We start from the raw sequence: 26,488 nt of genomic DNA, 5'->3' as shown, positions 1-26,488 counted from the left end.
CAAAACATAACATTTCCACCTCCATGCTTGACAGTGGGGACGGTGTTCTTTGGGTCATAGGCAGCATTTCTCTTCCTCCAAACACGGCGAGTTGAGTTCATGCCAAAGAGCTCAATTTTTGTCTCATCTGACCACAGCACCTTCTCCCAATCACTCTCGGCATCATCCAGGTGTTCACTGGCAAACTTCAGACGGGCCGTCACATGTGCCTTCCGGAGCAGGGGGACCTTGCGGGCACTGCAGGATTGCAATCCGTTATGTCGTAATGTGTTACCAATGGTTTTCGTGGTGACAGTGGTCCCAGCTGCCTTGAGATCATTGACAAGTTCCCCCCTTGTAGTTGTAGGCTGATTTCTAACCTTCCTCATGATCAAGGATACCCCACGAGGTGAGATTTTGCGTGGAGCCCCAGATCTTTGTCGATTGACAGTCATTTTGTACTTCTTCCATTTTCTTACTATGGCACCAACAGTTGTCTCCTTCTCGCCCAGCGTCTTACTGATGGTTTTGTAGCCCATTCCAGCCTTGTGCAGGTGTATGATCTTGTCCCTGACATCCTTAGACAGCTCCTTGCTCTTGGCCATTTTGTAGAGGTTAGAGTCTGACTGATTCACTGAGTCTGTGGACAGGTGTCTTTCATACAGGTGACCATTGCCGACAGCTGTCTGTCATGCAGGTAACGAGTTGATTTGGAGCATCTACCTGGTCTGTAGGGGCCAGATCTCTTACTGGTTGGTGGGGGATCAAATACTTATTTCCCTCTGCAGAATGCAAATAAATTCATATACTTTCCACAATGTGATTTTCCGGATTTAATTTGTGATGTGCTATCTCTCACTGTTACCAATAACCTACCCTTCAATTATGGGCTGCTCATGTCTTTGTCAGTGGGCAAACTTACAAAATCAGCAAGGGATCAAATACTTATTTCCCCCACTGTATACACACACACACTGGAAGGAATTCCACGAGCCATGCCATGCCTGCTTTCCCCATTTCTTTCTTCTTGCAGTTATTTGGCTGATTTCTGGTATTTCCATTGGATCAGGTTTCCTGCCGCTGATTAGAGTGCTGTAGATACTTAAATCTCTACCTGGAAGATGGAATGATTTCAGTCCCTGAACGGAGTTAATTCTATTGAAAATAGATTTAAATAGGTAGCTATTACATTTCTGAAGCATTTCCAGTTTCTGAGGTACAGTGGCCCGAGTTATTTTGAACTCAGCCTAGTGCTTTTATGCAAGATGTACTAGGTTTCACATTCATGTGAAATCCTCTTACTTAAGCAGGTTCTGCTTTGATTAATAACTCCTCACAGATCAGCACAGAGAAAACTCAAAGGCACATCCAGCCTATTTGCTAGAGTCATTTTGGCTTTTCCTTTCTAGTTGAGTTTCCATGGTTATGAACTGAAAAGGTTGGTAATATAATCACAGCATTTTTTTTAGATTATTATAAAATGTACATTTCTTGCAAAGATAATTTACTTATAACAAAAGGTTGCTTTAAACATCTTGCCTGTTGGAAAAGGCAGTAGTTAAGTCCTGAAATTGTTTTAAACAAAGAATCAAACATCTTAGCTCTCTTGTCCACATAAGGGTCCTCTGCAGATCTGTGTACAATACCATTAGTCCAGTTCTTGTGCTGCTCCAAAATTTCTCTCAAATATTTGCTCTAAGATAGTTCATTTTTGTGAAATGGTTAAAGTCATTAAAAAGCATAACTTTCCTTGTGGGGAGAAGGACAAAATGGTTCTTTGTTTTACTTAAGATATCTGGAAGAGCAGCAAAATATTAAACCATCACACAATACACTGGAGCTTGCCCTGAAGAAATGTGCAACTTTTCAAACACACTTATTAAAATTACTTTTCATTTCTAACATAGGGAAGGAAGAGCTGGGCTGGCAGCAGCTAAGATAAGCAATAGATTCAGCTAGATGAGTTTCTGGATTCTTAGTACAAGAAGGAACACCAGAGGCAAAACAGAATGAGAAGGGGGTGGGGAGGAAGACAGAAAAAAAGTAAAGCCATATTTACAATAACACAGTTGCATAATGAACCCTGTAGAGCTGCAGCTTTAAGTGACTGCCCTCACTTTGTGACTTGTTATGTGTTACTACCGTGCAGCTTTGGAAGTGGTAATGGTGTACCCACAGAATGGAGGTATTTTTATAAACAGGACCCCTAAGTTGTGGAGCAAGTATAAATAAAAAAAGTTGCACACTTACACTTACTATTTAGCATGCATGAACCTTTAACTAAATAAATGTAGGCATACAACCTATATCAATTCCATCCTTCGCTCCAGACCATCTGACTCATCATGGGTAAAAGTAGATATGTAGGTCAAAATATGCTCACACTGCTATTTCACTAGAGTCTGGCCAATTTTGTAACAAGCCATTTCCATGCTGTTTAGTGTGTACTAATGGATTTTAGTAATATTGGGGGTGGAGGGGGGGTGGTAGGATTCTCAGCATGGTCTAAGCAAGCAGAAGAGACTGCTGCACACAAACCACATTGTGTCCCAACTGCCGATATTCTGCAGTATTTAACCAGTCAATGCTGCTGAATAGTGGCTCTGGCCACCCTGGCACTGCCCAGTTAGTATCAGGTTAGTCCGTGACCAGATTCTAGGAAGAGGCAGCAGTTAATGCGGGCACAGGCCATTGTCAATGCCTGGGTCTGCAAAACGAAGCGAATGGATAGGACGACCCAAGAGGCAGCCGTATCTTTGCCTTAGGTACAATACTTAGATTGTGATCCCACTGGGGACAGAGAAAGTACCTGCATATAATTGTAAACTACTTTGATTGTACTACAGCAAGGCAGTGTCAGTGGCTTAAAACCTGTTGACCACAGCAGGCTGAATATCAGGGGGGTAAACCGCTGCAGGCATTGGGGGTATGGTTTTAGAAGTCTACTTAACACGTTAGTAGTAGGAATAGTAACAGTATCTAAGGCACAACTAGCACATAGCAACAATATATTTATAAATTGCTATTCAGCAATGGTATTACATAAGGCAGGTTGCTAGTATCCTGGGATGTTCAATACTATTTATAAGCATGTATCAATATATCTAATTAGAAAATACCAACTTTTGCTATTTCTACAATAAAAATGGAAGCCCTCTAAGTTAAAACTTAATAGTAGTAAAAAAAGTAGTAAAACAATTTGTGTTTAAAAACCAAAACTTGAGCTAAACAATCTCTGTGCAATAGGTTTATCATCAGTATCTCTTCCTTCCCTGCAAATGTACTCAACAGTGAGATACAATGAACCCTGGTGCACACCATATTATGCAAATACATCAGCCAGCACCAAACATACTTTTTTTAGGCTCAGTAAATTGCACACTTCAATAAAACCACAAGTTCCTCATTATTTTGGAGTCCTGGCAACCATTTGTGCAAAAGCCTCATCAGCATCCTGCATTAAGTGTCAGATACATGCAAGAGGATCAGGCTTTAAAACAAGTCTCCTTTCATTCTGCTAAAGTGAGTAAAAAAAAATCCCCCCAAAACTGGGCAGCATGTTTGCTAGTAGAGAGATGGCCTATGTTGGCTTACAGTTAATTCACTGTAAATGGCTATAACTGGGGCCTTTACAGGAGTGGCTAAGAAGTACTACCTACAGTGAACCTACATGTCTTTAAAAGAACAGCTCTGCCACTCCCCAAGCATCATACCTCTTATCCTTTCCATGATTTGGGGGAAATACTCAATACCACTCTCTTTATAGTACAATTTTTGAGTTAAAAACAGATCGTACCAGCAGGAGTTGCCACCACTTCTTTCTACTTCAGTAGATTCCTTTTTAATTCTCCCATCTAAAAAATGGCCAGCTATCTTATTGCATTTTAGCTGAGATTTATCAAGATGTCTCCCAAGCATGAACAGCTTGATAAGAGAGCAGCTACAGGATCATACAAGACTCCTGACTGATTATCCTGCTGCAGAGGTCCGATTTCAAAGGCCACAGAATGCAACATCAGACAAGGTCCACTGTATAATGCTGCTGGGAAGAGCCCAAGGTCAGGAAGTGATACCAGTTCTGAAAGAATCCCAAGTTATACTGTTCAGGGTCAATCACCAAGCTACAGCAGAACCGACGTCCAATGTTCTCCTTCAAGGCCAGCCGGGCCTCTCTCTCCGTCACATTGAAGCTAATATTTAGAAGCTGGATCAGGAGAATGTGACTCATACCGGCAGTAATGATCGTGCAGTACCACACACAGGTAAAGGCCAAGGCAGAGCTAAGAGAAATAAGAGAACAACAACATAACTGGAACAAAAAAACGACCACCAGGGGAAACTAAGAACCAAAAAATTCCAGCCACAACAACTTTCTAAGATGTGTATATATGCATCTACAGTGTGCAGATATATGTAGAGCTGGGGGTGGAAAAACACCATATCCCCTCTATCAGGGTTTTCATGTCTCCTACCCAATCTTTCCCACAACCTGTCCTGAATATCCAATGTGGATGGGACATTGAACACAAAAGTTAAAGGGGCGCACACGTAATGATCTCACAAGGTGACCGACACAGCAAGATTCAAAAGAAGATTTGACAAGTTTTTGGAGGAACACGTCCATAAAAATTAGCCAGGTAGACTTGGGAGAGCTACTACTCATAGCCTGGAAATGAGCTGAAAAAAATATCTGCTTTTTGGCATCTGCTGCATATTTGTGAACCACAGTGATCACTGTCAGAGATGGGACCTTGGTCCAATACAGCATTGCTTTTCTTATGGTCTTATAATGCCTTTTCTCTCTTTAGAGGGTAAGCTAAAATGTTTTGATTAGCTTATGTAAACAAAGTCAGCAATCTGATAGGACGGTAAGGGAGAGCAAGAAACACACAGACCAATACCGCCTTATATAAAAGGTAAGTGTTTGTCTCTACAGCAGGGCTTCCCAAACCTGTTCTGGGAACCCCACCACCAGACAGGTTTTCAGGAAGGCCACAATGAATATGCATGAGATCAATCTCCATACACTGGGAACCTAACACATGAAAACAGATCTCATGCATATGCACTGTGGGCATCCTGAAAACCTGACTGGTTGTGAGGGCCCCAGAATAGGTTTGGGAAGCTCTGATCTGCAATATCATTTCAACTTATCTGCTTCCCAACAAACTGGTGTGTAAGCCAGGCTTGATTGAATGTTAAAGGACTAAAGCTTAGCTACCGATATACGTTTGTGCCTCTCCCCAGCACGTATATAAATATCCTGTTCAGAAAGGAATTCTGCTTATCAGCCATTCTGGCAGGTTCTAGGTCAGTTCCCACCAATTCCCACCACACCAGAGAGGACAATTCCCACCCATAACCCAAAAATACAAAACACACAAGGCAAATAATCTCCCTCCCCTTTCTCTTCCAGATTGTACACCCTCACACCCCACAACATTATCTTTTACACATCCCTTTCCCCTTCCAGACATGCAGTTCATGTGGAGAGGCAAATGCCGCCCCCCCCCCCCCCCCCCAACCTAGGTTTCAACCTAATTCATGTTTAATCTGGGATCTAAAATAAATACAAACTGAAGTTAATTGGGGGGGGGGCAATACCCCCCCACACACACACACAAACTAGGTTTAAACTTAATTCACTCCCTCAAAATGATGCACTAATAATTTATAACAAATTACTACTCTACCTAAGAAATGTTATTCGGTTATTATATGTCCTCTGTGTACATCCGTATGCTGCTCTAACTTCCTTGTTCCAGACGGTCGGTTAAAAAAAAAAAAAAGGCCAGGGAGGGTGGGGAATGGCAGTTCTTGGTAAGAATTGTCTCCCTTAAGTGGGAATTGTCCCAGGGGGGAATTGATGGGTGGGAACTCGCCTGATACCTTTTGGTCCTGCATAAAAGGACTGAGGGTGCAAAGCAGAGTAAGTTACAACAGAGCCTTCTGAGGTACGTGATAGTGTGGTCTAATCACATTGTTTGGAAATGAGATACATTTTATGTAGCTTAGTATGGCTTTTGATTTGTTAAATTTATGGTCCAGATTGTAATGGGAAATATTCTGTGCTCAACCACTGTACCACTCAGATCATCCCATCGAGGAAAAGCAAAGCAAACCCTTTCTTCATGCCACATTTCATTCTCACCTATAGTCTGCATAGATCCCCGGGCAGTAGAAAAGAGACATGAATGCATTATGGTCACTGCAGATTGTTCCCAAAGTTAAAGTGATGCCATAAACAGATGTCATCAGAAAGAACAGAATCAGAAGGATAAATGCACGGTGATTCGACTCTCCTATGCAGCTGTTTATCCTGAAGGTAAAAAGGAAAAAAAAAACCATTTATAACTCTGCATCTTATTTACCAGATAATTAACATCACACCAGGGAATATCTATGCCTTGGAGAAAACATCCACCAAAACAGAGACAACAAATTCACAACAATAAATAAATCAGCTCTGTGAACTATAGTACCATTACCACAGTGAAAGCACAATGATACTAAACATGAATTGTTTACTTTTTCAACATTTTCTTTATTGAAATGAGAAGAGGCTGCCATATGAAACATTGATTGGATGTCCAAAAAACAGGGGCCTAAATGCGCGTTTCCACAATTTGCCGACACAGATACAGCACAAATATAACTCCCGGTCGCTTCATTTTGCATCTCTGTCAGCGGACTGTGGAAACGAGTATTTATGTTCCTGATGAAGAATGCAAAATGGGGCACCTCACCGGATGGCGTCTTTTTACCCTCAAGACGGAGCAGATAAGTGGCAAACTATCTAAGGTGTTTTTGGACAGTCAATTAATTTCTCATGTGGCCAGAGAGCATTGAAGCTATTTGTGAAACCCTTAAATTAACTTTGTACACTTATCACAGTGTGTTTAGACACAAGGTAAAACAGGAAAAGTATAGAATTATGAGAGGAGTCTAATGATGTGTGTTGATTATTAACAAGTACAGCAGTACATGCTCATGGTTTGCCATTCGTTTATAAGTGCAGGTGCTGTGGAGCACCGAGTTACACTGACAGCCTCCTCTCATTTCAATTAAAAAAAAAATTAAGAAAGTAAACAATTCATGTTTAATATCATTGTGCTTCCACTGTGTTGTAACAGTACTATAGTTCAGAGAGTTGATTTATTTATTACTGATGAAAACATCAACAGGTTCTGAAAAAGGCAGCAACATAATTTTCACTGCTGATTGGCAAGAGAAGTGATGCCTTGGTGCCATCTGTCCAGGTACCATCCCTTTCTTGTGAAAAACGTCAAAGCAAATAAATCTGGCATACAGCACTGCTACCATCACCCCTTCACTGTGGGTCTTCACTTTCTCAAAACTATGTGTTGATGAACAGTAGCAGTAAAAGCTGTAGGCCTCTACTTACCAGACACAATGATGATCTAATCTCCTTACACATGAGTTGCAGATCCGGCAGTGACCAGCACGGCATGGTCGTACCAAACTGCACGTCATACACCAATCCCTCTTTGTACAGGCAGAACTTTCAACCAACATTCTACTGGGTTCAACTTCTATATGAACACTGCTATCGCTAGCAGACGGAGACTTGTGAAAACCATTTGAGCTCTCCACCCATTTTCTATTGATTGGTTCTCTGAAGTTGTTGGAAGATGACAGGACACACTCTCTCTTATTGTGGAGGTAGCCAGGGTCTTTTTTGGCTTGAGCTAGAGTTGCAAGTGTCACGAGGAGTCCGCAGGTGACGGTGATCACCTGATTGTTTTCTATGTGACCTCTTGAAACTACTTTTTGAAGAAAGATATAATACATGTAGCCCAGGGAGAATAACCCTAGGCTTAAAAAGAACAGTGTCCGCCCTTTATTCCTGTGCGTGAAGTAATAATACCAGAGAACCAATACAGGAAGTGATGCCAAGATGATGATTGTCAGGAGCAGGTGCAAAGCTGCAACATGAAGAAAGGCAGGCAGCAGAACCAATGGTAGGACAAGGCTGACATCAACCTTTTGGCTCCCCTAAGCCAGGGAATACGGAAACGGTCCGAGAAGGTCTCTGTGATTTTTTGCAAAGTATCTGGCTGCAAAGATTTACAAGTAATCCACCTGTTTTAGAAAAGCACAAATACAGATGAAAAAGATCAGCCAAAGTTACTTCAAATACCACATCAAAACAGTGATGGAGGCAAAGCCTGATGGGAAACCAGAGGACGTAGTCACTTGCTGGCTGAACAACCCAGAGACACTCTTTCAAGTTTCCCTGATCATCTATAAGTCTATGCTTCCCCCCTCCCCCCAAGGTACCAAAACAACAAATACAACATAACACAGTAAAACCACACACACAAAAAGCCCCAAGTCTAACAAATACAATACATAGTCCCTTTAGCAAAGACCAAAACTCAATCCTCTTTGTAGATCAACCTATTGACAAAACAAATCTAATGGAGCCCAAATCTTTCTAATCTGTCTCTAAACTGCAGCACTTTCTTCCTACTTTCTATTGAGAGACACAGTATTCCACCATGCAATCACAGACAAGGTTGTATTATCTTTCCACTAAGACAATATAGACCATATAGCTATGGCCATAAGTAAATACAATAGCTTAGACCAGTGGTTCCCAAACCTGGTCCTGGAGGCACCCCAGCTAGTCAGGATTTCAGAATATCCATGATGAATATTTATGAGAGGTATCTGCATGCAGTGGAGGTAGTGCATGTGGCAGCTAATCACAACACAACAGCCTTAAAATTGAGCTCAGCACAAATTCCTAACATTAATAATTCTATCCCATCCTGGTACCCAATTTTAAATTTGTGCAGGCAAAACAGCATATGAAATAGAGTTCCCACAGCAGAACCACAAGACCAGCATTTATAAGAACCACCAGCCCCCAATTTTACAACTTTGAAAGGGGTCCTTAAGGCTCTATGAGCCAAATAATATAGAGCCTGAATGACCGCTGCTTAGGGTTGCCAACTGGCCAGTTTTTCAACGGCCAAAAACAAGTTTTAAAATCATTGACCTCTTCCTCCCCCCCCCCCCCCCCCCACCTCATGTGCACCAGCGGCAGCATATTAAGACACTCTGCCTCCGGCTTCTCTAATATAATTTCCTGTTTGCGCAAGGGTGGAACATTGTAGAGGAACAGGAATGGGCCCAAGCCCAGCCAAAGGCAGGGTGCCTTAATTGCTGCCGCTGATGCACACAAGTCTGGAGGACCAGGGTGGAGAGCGAGGGAGAAATGCTTGATCTGTGGGAGCCAGGAGAGGGAGAGCTGGAGATGTACTGACCTCTGTGAGGGCAGGGCAGGGGGAGGGAAGATAGAAAGAAAGACACACAGACAGACATAGCTATGCTGGATGAGTGGGGAAGAGGAGACGGAGATATACTGGACCTGGGATTTGGGAGGAGGGGAATGGAGATATGCAGGACTTGGGATGAGGGGGAGGGGGGACAGAGATGTGCTGGACCCACTGTGAAGAGGGGAAAAAAAAAAAAAAAAAGAGACCGGGTTACACTAGCATACAGAGATATAGAGGGGACAGCTGAATATAAGGGGAGGATAGGGACATTAAGAAGAGGACATATGCTAAACATGTGGGGAGGATAGAACAGGGACACAGAGGAGAGATGATGGACAGGACAAATAAGGATGCAGGAAAATGGATGGTGGACCAGAGAGAGAAGAAATGACAAGTGGACAGGACACCCTGGAACGACAGGAAAAACAGACACAAGCACAAGAGAAACTTGGACCAAATCGAATGTAAAAATAAAATGCTCAGACTACTAAAGCAGAAAAAAGTATTTTATTTTGAATTTATATTAATTAGAATGTGTCACCTTTGGGAAATGTACATCTCTGATATCTTCCACTTCAGTTTTGCTGTATATGCAAGTCTGACTTCTTGAGGTTTACAGTTTTGCCTTATCTATTACCGATATGCGGTCCCTGTTTCATATTTGCTGAGGGTCTGTCTGCTTTTTGCATGCGTGATCAAGGTGTGGTATTCTGCTAGCATGTAGTTTCTATGCAGAGATTTGTTGCAGTCCTGTTTGTTCTATTTTCTCACTAAAGGCTGTATTGGTGTTTTAGGGCCTTGTATAATATTTGTAGTGCTGCCTTTTCATGGATAAAGTTGTTGCTTTTTGAGTGCTGGAGATTAGTGCTATTATTTATTTATGCATTCTTGTCTCCCACTATTATCCAAAAACAAGTTTTGGTTCAAAGTGGATTAGAATTTACATTTTGGTGGAGTTACAGTAGTGTTGTGCAATGTTGAGAGGGCATCTATATTTCATGTGGTTATTCAGAGTTTTTGAAAAGATAGATTTGAAGTGAAAAAGGTAGTGGTAGTTTTTGTGTTCAATTTTAGAGTTTTAGTGATTTTAATTCATATAGTTTTTGAAGAGGTAGATTTAAAAGGAAGGCGATATCTTTGTGATTAGCTGCAGAATTTTTTGAAGAGGTATGTTTTCATTTCTTTTCTGAATTGTTATGGTAAGTTGTTTCTACATAGTGTTTTTCAGTGTATTGGCTTTACTGATGAGACATCAAAATTTTAATATAATTTTAGTCATAACATTAGACAGAATTTGCAAAATAATCAGAGAACATAAATGTCAATTTTTCTTCTGACATGACAACCCTAGCTCAGACGATTGGGTGTGGGGGGGGGGGGGGGGGAAACGCACAGGATAAGGTGCCACAATAGATGAGGCAATGGACTTGGGGTGGGGCAGGTGTCAGGTTTTTCTCTGTAAAAAAAAAAGTTTGCAGTCCTACCAGTGCTGATAGCGATGGCCTGAACCCTTGTAGTCCAGAACATTTCCCAATGTGGCTCAGGAAAACCCTCCCCCAAATCATACTCCCAAAGTCACTGAAGCGCAACACAGGTATACCACACAAAAAATGTCAACTCAAAAGCTGTACCAAGCAGTCAAGCAACTGCTTGTATATGTGTTGCAATCAATCTGTATCCACTGATAAGGATGACAACTTTGCAATTTATATTCCCTCTTGAATCCCCTCCCCCAAAGTAAGGGTTTTTGAGATACAGAAGGAGAAGAAGAAGATTAAAAAAAAAACAAAAGCAGGATAGCTCTCCAAGATAAGTAGAGAGCGGAAGAAAGCATTGTCAATTTGCTCTGGCAGCAGCCTCTGAGAGGAGAGAGGTGAGCAGCAAAGTGGGTGAAATATGTAAATTGATCACTGGAAGAAAAGACAGATTAATGATCCACATTTACATACGCTGTGGAAGATTATCCATTAAAGTTGATAAAGTTGGAGTTAATACTGCGCACACACACTGAATAAAGGTAACTAAAGATGGGGAGGGGAGGGATCAGGGAAAACTCGTCAGAAGATATTTGGGCAGTCTAGCCATGACCTCCCTAGAATTCAGACCCAGAATTGGCTTTGTTGAGCAGAGCTGCCCTGTGCAGCCAGCTCAGGGCAAGATCTTAGGGGGCACAGACGGTGCCTGAAGCCCAGCAACAGAGATGCCAGGGAGCGCAGTTGGCACTCAGAGCCCAGAGACGGCAAAGGCCCACGATTGGTGCTCAAAGCCTGGCAGTAGGGACTGGCCAACCCAGGCTGGCTCGGCCCTCATTGTGGAAACCTGATGGGGACGGACAAGGGAAAAGATTGGCAGGCCAATGCTCAGAAGTTCTGCGGTAAGCCAAGGGCGCAGAAACCATACCGCTGGAACGGTGTAGAAACCTAGCTCACAAATGCTCAAAGGAAATGGCATTCAAATTATATGCACACTATAAAAGCGAAAGCAAGGGGAGGAAACAGGCTTCGCACATGTGCAGAAGCAAGGGGGGGTGGGGAAACATGCTTGGTACATGCGTAGAAGCAAGGGGGGGTGAGGAAACATGCTTGGTACATGCGTAGAAGACTTTCGCAGCAAGCTCAGCTCCTTTGCGCGTGCATCTGGGAAACCAAAAAGTAAAGCACACATTGGCATCTGTTTTCTGAACCTTTTAATGGAAATTGTTTTGTTTTTTTTACTTGGAAGGCTTATATTTAAATGCAGGAACAGGCGCCAATGTGTGCTTTCACTTTCGGGTTAGCTCTGACTGGCACATATTCTCTCACTACCAGCGCTTGGGGGCTTGCATGGACTTCCTTCTGCTTCCAAATTATATAAAACCCAGATTTTAAAGAATCATGAGAAATCCTCTCTTCAAACACCCTAATGCCTGCTCCACGATGGTGTCATTTTGTCAGCAGCAAGCCAGTTTTTTGTGCACTGTCCTCTGAGCATTTTTTTGGGGGGGGGGGGGGGGGGGGGGGGGGGAACGACAGTTTGAATTTGCATGCCATTTGTGCTAATCTTTGGCTCCTGTGCTACAGCCTCTTCGCATTCTGTGGCGCTATCGCCTCTAGCTCCTGCGTTTGGTTCTGAGCACCGGCCCATCAGTAAAGGAGCAAAGGGGTCATAGGTAATACTGCCACTCCAATAAAAAGACAAAAGGACCAGGATGATGTGTTTAAACCTGCCACTTTGCCAAGGAGATGAACTGGGTTCAAGAGCACTGTTTAAAAACTGTTTAGTGGTTTGTTTATTGAACACCATTCACTCAGAAGGATTTCATCAACAAATGTCTTAATACTTTCATACAGTGCAAGTTGGAAATAGTTTAACATTTCAGCCAGCCTTGTTGAATTTCCTGTGGGGAAAGGAGGGAAATCCCACCTGTTAACACCTTTCTTCCCCAGATGGAGGCACCAGGTGCTAACTATTCCAAGGCCCCAGATCCAGGAACACATCACAAAGGGGTGTTACACACCCAAGCAGTTCAAAAGTCTTAAAACGTATCCTCCTGAATAAGCTGATGCCCACACCAAATACTCCTAGCCTGCTGTTCAGGCCAGATGAACAGTTCCTTTTGTATCTTAAGCTCAGGACTGAACCAAAGAGATAAACCTTTGGCCCACATCAGGACAGTTTCAAACATTGGGCAACAAACATTAACACCTCTGGTATAGCAATTATCACTGAAGAGATACCACTTTCCCAGCTTGAGCCATTGAGCAGACTCAGGAAAGATGTCAGGAAGTGTTTTTTCACGGAGAGAGTACTGGTTGCTTGGCATGCCCTCCCGCGGGAGGTGGTGATGAAAACGGTAACAGAATTCAAACACGCGTGGAATAAACATAAAGGAATCCTGTTCAGAAGGAATGGATCCTAAGGAGCTTAGCCGAGATTGGGTGGCAGAGCCGGTGGCGGGAGGCGGGGATAGTGCTGGGCAGACTTATACGGTCTGTGCCAGAGCCGATGGTGGGAGGCGGGGCAGACTTACACGGTCTGTGCCCTGAAAAGGACAGGTACAAATCAAGGTAAGGTATACACAAAAAGTAGCACATATGAGTTTACCTTGTTGGGCAGACCGGATGGACCATGCAGGTCTTTTTCTGCAGTCATCTACTATGTTACTATATTTGCAAACTACACAGAAGAAATGGACTAATCATTGCCCTCTCTAAGTGTAACCACCTAGACATCTTCCCATCTGTCCCACTCATAAACCATACCACAGGTACAGCCGTCAGATAAGGTAATATAACTTAAAATCTGGAAATATAACACCCCTTTACTTTTAACCAATTTAAATGTCCTCAAAGCAATTCTTGGTGTTTTACTATTCCATAAAAACCTAAACATTTTCCTTTCTAATATTGTAAGTACATAAGTAATGCCACACTGGGAAAAGACCAGGAATAGGATGTGGAAGAGATATCATACTCAAAATATAAATTTATCTTAAGCGCTAGTACCATCTTGATAGCATCCAGAAGCCCCCATCAGTACAAATATATTCCATCAGTACAATTAATTCCAGCACTACCTCTTTAAGAATTACCATACCACACTCTCAAACATTTAAATTTACCAGGATTACACACAAGAGGTAGGCTGCACAGATGCTGCCTACAGCATGCACATTAAGGCCACAGCCAATGACTTCTCATAGTTATAAATACGCAAGTAAATAAGTGTTGCCATACTGGGACAGACCAACGGTCCATCAAGCCCAGCATCCTGTTTCCAACAATGGCCAATCCAGGTTGCAAGTACCTGGCAAGATCCCAAAACAGTACATTTTATGCTGCTTACCCTAGAAAAAAGCAGTGGATTTTCCCCAAGTCCATTTTAATAAAGGCTTATGGGCTTTTCTTTTAGGAAGCTATCCAAACCTTTTTTTAAACCCCGCTAAGCTAACTGCTTTTACCACATTCTCTGGCAACAAATTCCAGAGTTTAATTACACATTGAGTGAAGAAATGTTTTCTCCGTTTTAAAATTTACTACTTTGTAGCTTCATTGTGTGCCCCCTAGTCCTAGTATTCTTGGAAAGAGTAAACAGGCGATTCAGGTTTACCCAAATAGACCTCTATCATATCTCCCTTCAGTCATCTTTTCTCCGAGCTGAACAGCCCTAGCCGCTTTAGCCTTTACTCATAGGGAAGTCATCCCATTCCCTTTATCATTTCTGACACCCTTCTCTGTAGCTTTTCTAATTCCACTATATCTTTTTTGAGATGCAGTGACCAGAATTCCACAGTATTTGAGGTGCAGTCTGAAACTGTAAAGCAACAGCAGAGGGCCTTAACATGGGAAGTCTACGTTTGAGCCTTTGGGGACGGAAGCAGTTCTGCGGGGTTCCCATGGGGATGGAAGCAGTTCCTGCGGTTTTCCTGCAGGGTTCCCACGGGGACGGAAGCAGTTCCTGAGGGGTTCCCGTAGAAGCGTAAGCTGCACCTGCCTCTCATCTACCAAATACCAAGTTCTTTGAGTGCTGTCTCCTCCTCCTCTTCCTTGCTTTAACAGCACAAATGTGGAAAGTCTTCCATTAAGGAGGTGGTAGAGACACATATGATGACGGAATTCAAAAAGGCATAGGATGAACACAGAGGATCTCTAATTAGAAAGCAGAAGTTATAAAAAACCTAACCTTAAATGGCTACATGTGTGTGGATGTGTCAAGTGATGCTTAGATGGCGACTCTGGCTATGATGAACTAGGGCGGATACCGGGCAGACTTGTAAGGTCTGTGTCTCATACATGGTAATCTGGTTTAGGAGGGACTGGAAAGGGCTTAGACAGCAACTTCAGTGGCTGGAACATAAGGGCAGTGCTGGACAGATTTTTACAGTCTGTGTCCCACAAATGAGAAGACGAATAGACTGGAGTGGGCTTCAATGGCAACTCCAGCAGCTGGAACGCAAGGATAGGGCCAGATAAACTTCTATGGTCTATGCTCCAGAAACACGAAAGAAAGACCATAATCAAGTATATAATATCACACTCATTGATTTAATCATGAATTGATAATGAGTGTGACTATTGGGCAGACTGGATGGACCATTCAGGTCTTTATTTGCTGTCACTTACTATGTTACAATTAATCCTCTTTGCTCCCGGGCTGATGCCCAGACCTCAGATAACACAGGCATGAGTATCGGATGTCACCTGACCTACTGGTGCGTGCATGTGGTGCCCTCTCAGCCAGTAAATCAGAGACAAATCTTACATGTGCACACCAGAGTGTTCCAAGTTTCAACTTCCATTCTTTCCTTGCCTACAGTGCTGTTGATCAAATCCAGAGACAGACTGAAGGAGCTGACCAGAATTTTCTTTTATGTACCATTAAATTCTTACGGGGATGGGTTAAATTCTTGCGGGGGCAGGTTGAATTTTTGCGGGGATGGGTGGGGACCGGTAAGATTCCTGTCCCTGTGTAACTCTCTAGTCTGGAGGGACGAATGATCCCCATGCTCTACCTTTTGTGCTATTTTTTGCCGGGGGGGGAGGGGGGAGAAGGATTCTCTGCTACCTGCTTCCTCATGCTATTTCCTGTCTAAACGGCAATTCCTGCAGCCTGCTATTGAGTGGCAGGGATGCACATATCCTCTGCACTATTTCTGAATGGGGGATGGACCCTTTGACCCCCCCCCCCCCCTCTGCAATTACTTGTTGCTTGGAGGGGGGGGGGAGTGTAGAGTTGTTTGCAAATTTGATCACCAAACGTCTGATCCTGAATTGGTAAGTCTCAGCGGCAATGAAAATCAATTGGCTGGAAGGGCACAGATGGCCAGAATTTTCATTTTCTGTATGAATACATATTCTTAAGTCCAATAGAAAGAGAAAACATTAAAAGGGGGCTTTCCTTATCTTTTTTACAGTGCTTCATCAGCAGGTTACCTTCTGCTGTTGACAGCAGGATTCAGCTGCCTTATTAGCTACTTCTATGTACCAGGAATAATGGGGGGTGGGGGAAAGAGAGAACACTGGGACAGGAGGAAGGGAGGGAGAGAAAACACAGAGGTATGAGATAGAGGAAAAAGAAAATTATATTTACTGTACTTTGCTGTAAAACACTTTGAGCTGAACTTTAAGGAAATGATCTAAAAGTGTATAACATATCTAGGCAATTTTAACAGGAATCTAATCTATATAAATAAAATCCCCCTCAGACATTCTGAATCCCCCTCAGACGTTCTGAAGCTCACCTCACTCCAACTGTGGCTCCTGACCTAGGCTATTTGGACTCCCGCACTCAGCCACGCCCATCTGCGCCCTAGGCCACGCCCCATCTGGACATAAAAACCACTCTCAACGTTCCATTGACCACTGACGTCAATGAAGCCAGTTCGTTTGTTCGAAGCTCTGTAGCACAGTCTGTGGGCCCCGCCCTCGCGTCAAACGTAATGACGTTGAGGGCGGAGCACATTCAAGGAGCCAATCAGTAGCCGAAAGCAGGAGAGAGGGCGGAACGACGAAGAGGAGGCGGGTTCGAAGCTCTGTAGCACAGTCTGTGGGCCCCGCCCTCGCGTCAAACGTCATGACGTTGAGGGCGGAGCACATTCAAGGAGCCAATCAGTAGCCGAAAGCAGGAGAGAGGGCGGAACGACGAAGAGGAGGCGGGAGAGAGGGCGCAATGTGGAAGACGAGGCGGCCCGGCAGCGCTTCTACACACTACGAGGAAAACCTGGCTAGCGCCCGTTTCATTTCTTTCCGAAACGGGCCTTTTTTACTAGTTCTATATATATCTGCTGTGAAGAGGTCAGCAGCTATGAGGTGGAAGAGTAAAAACATATGCATGGCAGCCTGTAGTGTTTTCTTTATATTTCGTTGAAATCATTCATAACAGTGAAGGAGTTTGGGGGTGGGGGGGAGAGGCAGTGCTGGGAGAAGATTTCAACCTACTAGATGTCAACTGGGGCATCCCAGCTGAGACCCTGGACTCCTTTCAGAGGGTACTGCTCAGACACAAAGCTCAGGCACGCAACAAAAAGCCACATGCTAGAACCTCATAAGACGATGTTTACACATGGAAATGCATTTCTGATGTCGCAGAAAGTGTGTATCTGGCCTCTACTGAGCAAACAGTGGGATTCAGTAGAACATGACATAGGAATCTTATAAAACAGAAGGGTCCCAAACATCCAGATCTGCAATATTGTAGTAGGAAGGGAAACTCTCTCGCCGGGCATAGCCAGCAGTACAACTGGGGTGGGGGGGGGGGGGGGGGGGGAACACACAACACATTCCTCACTCTCCCCTCCCCATGCTAGGCATACCCTTGCTAGCAGGGATACCGACCATCTTTCTCTTTTGATCTACGCACAGGGGTAAAATGATTTTAAATGTTCCCAGGTTTCAACCTAATTCATATTTAATGTGGGATATAAATGTCATAAATAAGTAAATAGATAGAAACTTTGAATGATGAGCACCTGATTCTCATAACATCATGCCTGTTTTAGTGGCCCTTTCCCAGGAGAAAAAAAAATCTCTGCATGAATACAACACGTGCTAGAGTGTCCCTATAACCTGCCCCTCCAAATGACACACTAATTACGATTTATAACAAATTGCTACTCTACCTATGAAAAGTTATTCCATTATTATACTTCCTCTGTGTACATCCGTATGCTGTACAAGCTGGCATGTTTGAACATATATTAAACAAAAATGCTACCAACATTAAAGAACGACAATGTGGAAGCAGCAATCAAAGGACTGTTTGCTTTGTTTTGAATGTACAGTGATAACAGCTGCGCGGGGTAGGGAAAGGAGTCAAACCTCCGTGGATTCAACTTGACTTCACGTGTGTCTCCTGTTCTCAATTTAACCTCCTTGGGCTGCAGCCCTGCACATGCAGCTGCCGGCTTCCTTTCTACTCCCAGGCCGGTACTGCAGAAGCCAGAAGGAACCACGAGCTGTGACCCTCACGCTCGCGGCGGGCAAAACAAAACAGCATGAAACCGTGTCGGGGGCCATAAGCCCTGCATGTGCTGCTGCTGGCCTCTTTTCTCCTCCCTCCCCTCAGAATGTAACTTCCTATTTGGAGAGGGAGGAGGAAGGGAGCCAGCAGTGGCGCACAGGGCTACGGGGCCCCACACATGGTTTCATGCTGGTTTTTGTTTTGCTGCTGCCGAGGGTCGGAGAGGAGGACAGCAAGTGAGGTACACAAGCCACGGGGCAGCTCGATGCTGACGCCGCCAGGAGGGGACATGAGCCATCCTAGGCCAAATTTTGGGAGCCAGTTGTTAAAGTTTAACAACTGGCTCCCAAAATTCTTTAAAAAATAACAAATGGTTCTGGTGAGCCGGTTCTAGCCAGCTCCAGCACACTACTGTGTATATATATACACCTATATCTATATTTTTAAAAATGTATCTTCGGCTTTCTTTCACAGATACAAAGAGTTATACATGCAGGGCTTAATTTGTAGACAAAAAGGAAGTGGAACTGTGGCAGGGCACACAATACTTCATTTGTAGACAAAAAGAAAGCTGGTATGTACATATACGTGGAAAATTCATATATTTAATAAAAACCTTTTTGCAACATTATGAACAAAATCTTGGACTAACATTTTTTTCTCAACATTTACACATTTGGTACCATAGTGTTCTCCCCAGAAATGTTTGGCAGCCTAGTCGAATGAAGGAGTAAATGGGTGGGGGCGGAGGAATACTGCACAGCAGTATAACATTTTCTGACATTTTTTACAGAAGGATTTTTTCCTTTTTTGTTTGTGTGACTTTATAAATGTAACTATTATCCCTGCAAACACAGACATTTAAAGTAAATGCATAATCCAGGGCAAACATTTATTGTGTAATTTTAACATTCAGGGCTCCTTTTACAAAGCTGTGCTAACAATTAGCGGCATGCTGAATGCAAAGTAACCCATTCTGTTCCCATGGGCTTCTTTGCATTCAGTGTGCCTCATCAGTAGCACAGCTTTGAAAAAGGAGCTCTAATAATTTAATGATATATACACATAATTAAAACAAAAATATTGTTAATACTGTAAACATGCTCTGAATCCACAAACTCCAACCTTCCCCAACATGCAGGAGACATTTCTCCTCAGAAGTCATCATACAAAAAAAATATTGTATTTCTCATCTCATCTGAGCAAGCAACACAAATATATCTCCGCTACCAGGCACTCTGTGAAATACAAAACCTGAAAAAAAATCCCAAATCAACATACATGTAGCAGATCTGTCATACAACAGTAGTACTAATGTCTACAATTCAAACAGAAAGAACCCTACCTATGAATAGGCACTACTACAAACATTACCCTAGAACATCAATACACTTACTACTGATAAAATAAAACAAGTAGAATTCCTATACATCTCTACACAAACTATACGCAAACAGAATACCACACCTTGGTCATAGGAGCCAGCTCTGTGGATCCAGTGAGTGCCAAGTAACCCCAATATTGAGAAAGCTCCTTCATCGTGTCCTTCATTATGTCTGGCATCCTCAATCATTTTGAAACTTTGGTGCCTATGCACAGACAGACCCTCACCAAAGACAGATCACAAATTAGAAATAAAAATATGGACCTAAGGCCACAATTTTAGGTACTGTCATACTCCCTTAGCCAAACGTGTCCACTGTAATTTCCAGTGGCTACTGTCCATTTGTTTTTCCTCCTCACTCCTCCTATTCTCTCACATCTGTCTCCAATACATAGATCTTTCTCTTTTAGCTCTATTCTCCCTTTCTTTGCACTTAAATTTCATCCTCTCACACTCCAGATCTCCACTTCTCTTTTTACTTTTCACCTATCAACTTTCCATCTCTTACTCTGTCCCTAGCTCTCCCATTTCCGCTCTCACTCCTTCCCCAATCTCATATTCCCTTCTACCACACACTGCCCATTCCCACATTTTTATCCTGTGTACTCACTATCCTCTTCTTACTCATCTCCTTGACAGCCCCCTTATGGCTTCTACCACTTGGTTCCAACATGTTCTACAGCTCCCCTCCCTCCAATATTTCCCCTCCCATTCTTCTCCTCTTCCCCCCCCCCCCCCCCCCGCATAGTCAGCATCCCTATACTCTCTCCAACTTCATATCCAAAATCCCACCATCTCTTCCCCAATTCCTTCCTTCACCCTCCCAAATAGTCCAATGTCTCTTTTCTTCTTCCTCTCCCCAATGGTCCAAAGTCTCCCTCCTTCCTTCCCCCTCCATGGTCCAAAGTCTTCCTCCCCCCCCCATGGTCCAAAGTCTCCTTCCTGCCTCCCCCCCAATGGTCCAACATCTCCTCCCCCCCCCAATGGTCCGTCTCCTTCCTTCCTCCCCCCCAATGGTCCAAAGTCTCCTTCCTTCCTCCTCCCCCAATGGTCCAAAGTCTCCTTCCTTCCTCCCCCCCCCCCCCCAATGGTCCAAAGACTCCTTCTTTCCTCCCTCCCCCCAATGGTCCAAAGACTCCTTCTTTCCTCCCCCCCCCCCCAATGGTCCAAAGTCTCCTTCCTCCCCCCCATGGTCCAACGTCTCCTTCCTTCCTCCTCCCCCCCATGGTCCAACGTCTCCTTCCTTCCTCCTCCCCCCCAATGGTCCGTCTCCTTTCTTCCTCCCCCCCCCAATGGTCCGTCTCCTTCCTTCCTCCTCCCCCCCCCAATGGTCCGTCTCCTTCCTTCCTCCTCCCCCCAATGGTCCAACGTCTCCTTCCTTCCTCCTCCCCCCCCCAATGGTCCAAAGTCTCCTTCATTCCTTCCACCCCCCCCCCCAATGTTCCAAAGTCTCCTTCATTCCTTCCACTCCCCCCCAATGGTCCAAAGTCTCCTTCATTCCTTCCACTCCCCCCCCGGTCCAAAGTCTCCTTCCTTCCTCTCCCCCCCCCCCCCAATGGTCCAAAGTCTCCTTCCTTCCCCTCCCACAATGGTCCAAAGTCTCCTTCCTTCCTTCTCCCCACCCCTCCCATGGTCCAAAGTCTCCTTCCTCCTCCCCCCCCAATAGTCTCCTTCCTTCCTCATCATGCTTCAAAGTTTCCTTCCTTCCTTCCTTATTCCCCCCCCCCCCACATGGTCCAGTCTCCTTCCTTCCTTTTTCCTGCCCTCAATGGTCCAATGTCTTCCTTCCTTTCTCCCCGCCTTATTCCTCCCCCCACAGTGGTTCAGCCTGTCTCCTTCCTTCCTTCCTTTCTCCCCTAGTGGTCCAATGTCTTCTTCCTTCCTCCTCCCCTCAATGGTCCAGCCCTTGTTCTTTTTGTCCCATACTCAGCCGGTAATCCCCTCTCCAGCTGGCCTCTCACTCTAGAGGCTGGCCAAACTTCGGTTTTGGTCTTGGCACCAAAATCGACCTGAAATCTGGGTTTGTGTTTCTGCTGAAACTATCATAGTATTTTCTGCAGAAACTAACTCCCCCCACCCCCTCCATGCCACGATTACTCACTGCTACCGCTGTCGTCCCCCCCCCCCCCCACACACACACACTCAGCAGAGACCTGGCCCCCTGGGCTGCCTGACCACCCCGTAGGCCCTCCTCGGGCCAACCTTAAACCCTGGTAATCTAGCGGCCTCTTCAGGGGCAGGAATGAAGACCACTTGTTCCTGCCCGCTGCCGCCACTGAACATGCCACGGGAGGTCCCAGCAGCCATTTAGAGATTGGCACCCAACATATGCAAGTGTTGCTCCTGCATATGCTGGGTGCCAATTTCAAAATGGCTGCCAGGACTTCCCGCAGCAATCTCGCAAAGCAGCCACAGGAAGTCTCGGCAGCAGGATGGAATGCATAGGCTTTGTTCCTGCACCCAAAGAGACCACTAGACCACCAGGGTTTGTTAGGCCACCCGAGAGGGTTGGGCAGCACTGCAATGCATGTTTTCTGTCAAGAGGGAGGTTGGTGGGGAAGTCAAGTCGTTTTCAGTTTCAGCTTCTGTTCTGGCTGAAACCAAGCAGCAAATTTCAGCTGTGGATTCAGTTTCGGTCAGAACCATTCGGTCAACCTGCATCTCAAACATTCCCCCACCCCCCAAAGAGTGTACCTTTTAAAAGTTGTTTTTGCTTGTAGGGGCCTCCGGCAGCAAGCACACTTCCTGCCTATGCATGAACAGGAAGTTATGTCGGAGAGATAGCAGTAAGGACGGCACGAGCAGCGCGTATGAAGTGCTGCTCATTGTTGCTGGCCTCTACAAGCAAAAACAACTTTTAAATGGTACATCTGGGGAAGGGCTGTTCAAGAGGCCAGGGGATATGCCGAACTGCCAGTTGGTGTGAAGGAAGGGAAAAGAAGTCGGTGGGTGGGCAGCGACATCACTTTCGGAACTGTCAGATGTGCCGGAATGGCGTTCCTCTCCATTCTGGCACAAATTAAATCCTGTATACATGTAAGAAAACCCATGGCTCCTGATAAAATAAAAATGCAGCAATAGCATGAATCAAGACTGTATTTTTAAAAAAGCACAAATTTGTTACTGAAGCCACCAAGAACCACTATTACACCTGCTTATGGTGGGATGTAAGGAATAGACTGACAAGGCAGCTCAACTACGGCTCTCTACTGCATGGAGTGGGAGAGTAGCCTAGTGGTTAGTGCAGTGGACATTGATCCTGGGGAACTGAGTTCAATTCCCACTGCAGCTCCTTGTCACTGTGGGCAAGTCACTTAACCGTCCATTGCCCATGGTACAAAATAAATACCTGAATATATGTAAACCACTTTAAATGTAGTTGCAAAAACCTCAGAAAGTTCCATTTCTCTTTCTGTACATATAAGAAAAAAAATAGAGTGTCATTTCTGGAAGATGGCGATTTCTTACCTGTCACAGGCCACATCCAGGTCCTCACAGTTACACAAACAGGCTACCAAATGGCTCTTCTTTCCATCTCGATCTATGTACTCACAGCAACATAAGGGTTCCTCAGCTTCTGATAGCCTTGGATTCTTTTTTTTCATCCTTTTAGGTTTCACTTCAACAGTGCTGCACCAACTTTCAGATTAGAAAACAATCATCTGGAGGCGGAGATAATAAAGTTTGGACTTTTCAAGGGTTTAAAAAAATAAAGCACAATAGTCACACATCTTTCTTGCTCTATGATCTTTTCAAAACCTGCACTTTTACACAATAAAATACATGTACTTATGTATTATAAATATAGGCATACTCCCTGCTGTCTGCTCACAGTAATGTCTTATTTCCCTCTTCTTCATAAGCCTTTTCATTGGTAGATCACTCAGATACAGTAGTTATTTCCCTGGTCCTAGAGGGCTTACACTCACAAATTTGTACCTTATGCAGTGGAAAAAATGAGGTGATTTGCCCAAGGTCACAAGAGTTAATGAGGAGTTGAACACTTGCTTACCTGTTTTTCACCCTGTGACTCTAACCCCTATGCCATTACTCCACCCTAGTATGACATGACATATATAACATCAGTGTAACTTTTGCCCCAGAACTGGAAAAAAAATCACTTTGCCTAGGAAAAAGTCTGGTAAAGAAAAGTAGGACAATCTGTATTAAAGCTACTTGCCTAACTCTCCAATCCCATGTTCGGTGGGGAAAACTATTACCTGCATTAGTAATCTTGCAGAAACAAAGAAAATATAAGAAAGAGAGAAACGTATTAAAAACATAATGCTCTATACTAATCAACAATATTACACATTTCAGTACAAAAATAACTGAATTTGAAATTTGTGTGTTGGTTCATCTATTTAAGAAAACAAAAAAATTATAAATCAGCCTTTTAATGGCCCCACAGTTAATTTTACACTGTGAGTAAATGACAACTGGAAGAAGGCTCAAAGCTGTGGTCCCAGCCTGGTACCCTGAACAACCATCCCTGGAACACAAACATCGAGAAACCATTCCTCATAGCTCTCAAGGGTGACAAACGATCTCAAAATCGCCGTCTTCAATTAAAAAAAAACGTTTCACTGGAAACCAGAAACTGTACACGGAAACGTGCCAGTTACACCCCTGGGCTCTAACATCCATGATCCCATTCCCTAACTATGAAAACATACCACTGACTACTCCCTCCATAAAAGAGCTCCAACCCAACAACCCCTCCTCCCTCACATGAAGCGACAGGAACTGCAGACCACTCATTCCCCTTCATACACTGGCGCAATTCCTACTGACCCCTACTGACTCCTGCCTTCGCCCGTTGGCTGTAGATCTCCTACCCTTCCGTCTGGTTCAGTAACAAAACTGGAAAGAGACGAAAAAAGCCGAAACCCACGCGACAGGCGCAGAGTCTGAAAAAAAGGGAGAAGCAGTACCGGGCTTTCAGCGTTAGGAAACCCCATCCTTTAACTCCAAGCACCGACCAAATCTATTCCAAATCCCCGGTGACCGGAACGAAACAGAACTACCTAGCTAGTTCCACCCCCCAAGACACGCCCTCTTCCAGGCAACCACTATTCTGACCCCGCCGCCGCCGCCGCCTTTCCTTAAACCGCTCAACTTTCCCCAGCTCAGCTCCGCCTCGCTCACGTGATCTAGAAGTGGGTGCTGTTACCCAGTCGGGCAATTCCTGCTTCCAGCTCCGCCTACGCCCTGTCGTCACACTTCAGTGGGTGGGGGTGGGTGGGGGGATGAGCAGTGAAATGTTCCGCTGTGCTCTGAGGGACAGGTACACAAGCATCGGCCGGCTGCCTTAAGAAAAGAGACCCAAGCTAGTACTGAGGATACCAACAGGTTGGCCCTGGTAGAGGGGACAACCTGGGCGTCTTTGCATACCTGATGCTACAGAGCATAATTTACGGCTGGGGGTTTAAGGCATCCGAATGTCTAATAGCGACTGTAGGAACAGGGGAAGGAAGAGCAAAGGTGGTTGTATCAATCTGTCCGTGCTTATGCCAGAAACTTTTAACAACGAAGCCAAATGAGAAAAGCATTTAGAATTATTGTATGTATATGTTTCTCTTTTCTCTGTACTTTTTACGTGTACTATTGGTGGTCTGTGTAATCTGTTTTCTCTGAGGACAAGCAGGCTGCTTGTTGTCACACGTGGGTCGACATCCGCGGCATTTTTGCAAGCAAAATATGAAAAAATCTTGCCAGAGTCTTCTGGCACGCGTGCACAGACCGATTTCCCGCCCATTGTGTGAGTGTTCCCGCTCAGTTATTTTTTCTCCGCATTGAGGTGCAGTCAAGTTTTTTCCCCGCTCCTCTCAGGCCCAGGAAAGAGTTCTTTCGATTTAGAGGCATTTACCTTATTTCTTTTCTTTTTAATACAATTTACAGTTTTAAAAAAACTTCCCCCGTAGTTTTCTTTATTTTTTTTTGCCCGTTTAAAGTTTCCTTTCTTTTTTGACGTGGCCAGGTTGTTCCCTTCTTTTCATGCCCTTTTTTTCTTTTAACAGGCGCGATTGCGGCTTTTGATTTCGCCGAAGCCATTTTTCCTTCCATGTCACCGAAGACACCCAGCGGCTTCAAACGTTGTACTCTGTGCAACTGGACCATCTCAGGTACCGATACCCACGTCTGGTGTATCCAGTGCCTTGGGCCAGACCATAGCCCAGCTGCTTGTTGTCTGTGTCTTCGCATGAAGATACAGACTCAAGTGTCTCGAGAGGCCCAACGAGAGAAGCTTTTTGGGGCTCGGTCCGGTCCTTCGACGTCGACATCAGTACCAAGGTTGGCGGAGTTGACATCGAGGGACGCATCGATGTCAGGAGCGAAGGTAATGGCTGCGGTACTGTTGCAGGAATGGATGCATGAATTTGTGATGCTTCAGGAGTCAGACAGCACACACCAGTATGAGAGAAAAATCTTCTTTATTTGCCAGCAAACAAAGCAAGACATCAGTTCTAGCTCTCTTCTCCTCTGTCTCAGCTCTCTGTGTCTTTGTCTCAGCTCTCTTCTTATGCTGTCTTCTCCTTCTTCTGTCTGTTCCTTCTGTCCTTCTCTTTCTTCTGAGCTCCTTCTGACGTAAACTGCTTCTGCTCCTACTTAAATAGGGTCCTAAGCCCTCCTCCTAGCCTAGCCCCCTTTACTCCCAATTGGTTAAGAAATTGATTGGCTACCTTGCCTCAACCAATCATTACTTTTGAAATATCAGTTACATAGGTTCCAGACATCCTAAACTGACCTCTGACCTGGGGCCCCTTAAGCCAGACATTTGGTCTCCAGTCTCTTACATGTTATTATGATTGATTTCTCATATTCCTAGTACTAACTGCTAACTAAACTCTGGCATTCATTAAAGGGGTCAAAAGCCAATCTT

The 26,488-nt window shown here is 44.4% G+C and overlaps 1 protein-coding gene across 1 annotated transcript; it reads right to left on the bottom strand.

The window, feature by feature from the left end:
* Positions 1-939: 939 nt before the first annotated feature.
* Positions 940-24,466, bottom strand: LOC115459321 (palmitoyltransferase ZDHHC23-like). Its single transcript, XM_030189163.1, is given in 6 exon segments — positions 940-4,259; positions 6,131-6,298; positions 7,385-7,988; positions 7,991-8,082; positions 23,074-23,267; positions 24,400-24,466. Coding segments are annotated over 5 exon segments (1,266 nt in total). The 5' UTR covers positions 23,211-23,267; positions 24,400-24,466; the 3' UTR covers positions 940-3,994.
* Positions 24,467-26,488: the final 2,022 nt, after the last annotated feature.

The sequence above is a fragment of the Microcaecilia unicolor genome, unplaced genomic scaffold (genome assembly GCF_901765095.1).
Source record: "Microcaecilia unicolor unplaced genomic scaffold, aMicUni1.1, whole genome shotgun sequence".
In the NCBI taxonomy this organism is placed as follows: domain Eukaryota; kingdom Metazoa; phylum Chordata; class Amphibia; order Gymnophiona; family Siphonopidae; genus Microcaecilia; species Microcaecilia unicolor.
The sequence above is the reverse complement of the archived record's forward strand: the minus strand, read 5'-3'. Positions and strand labels throughout refer to the sequence as shown.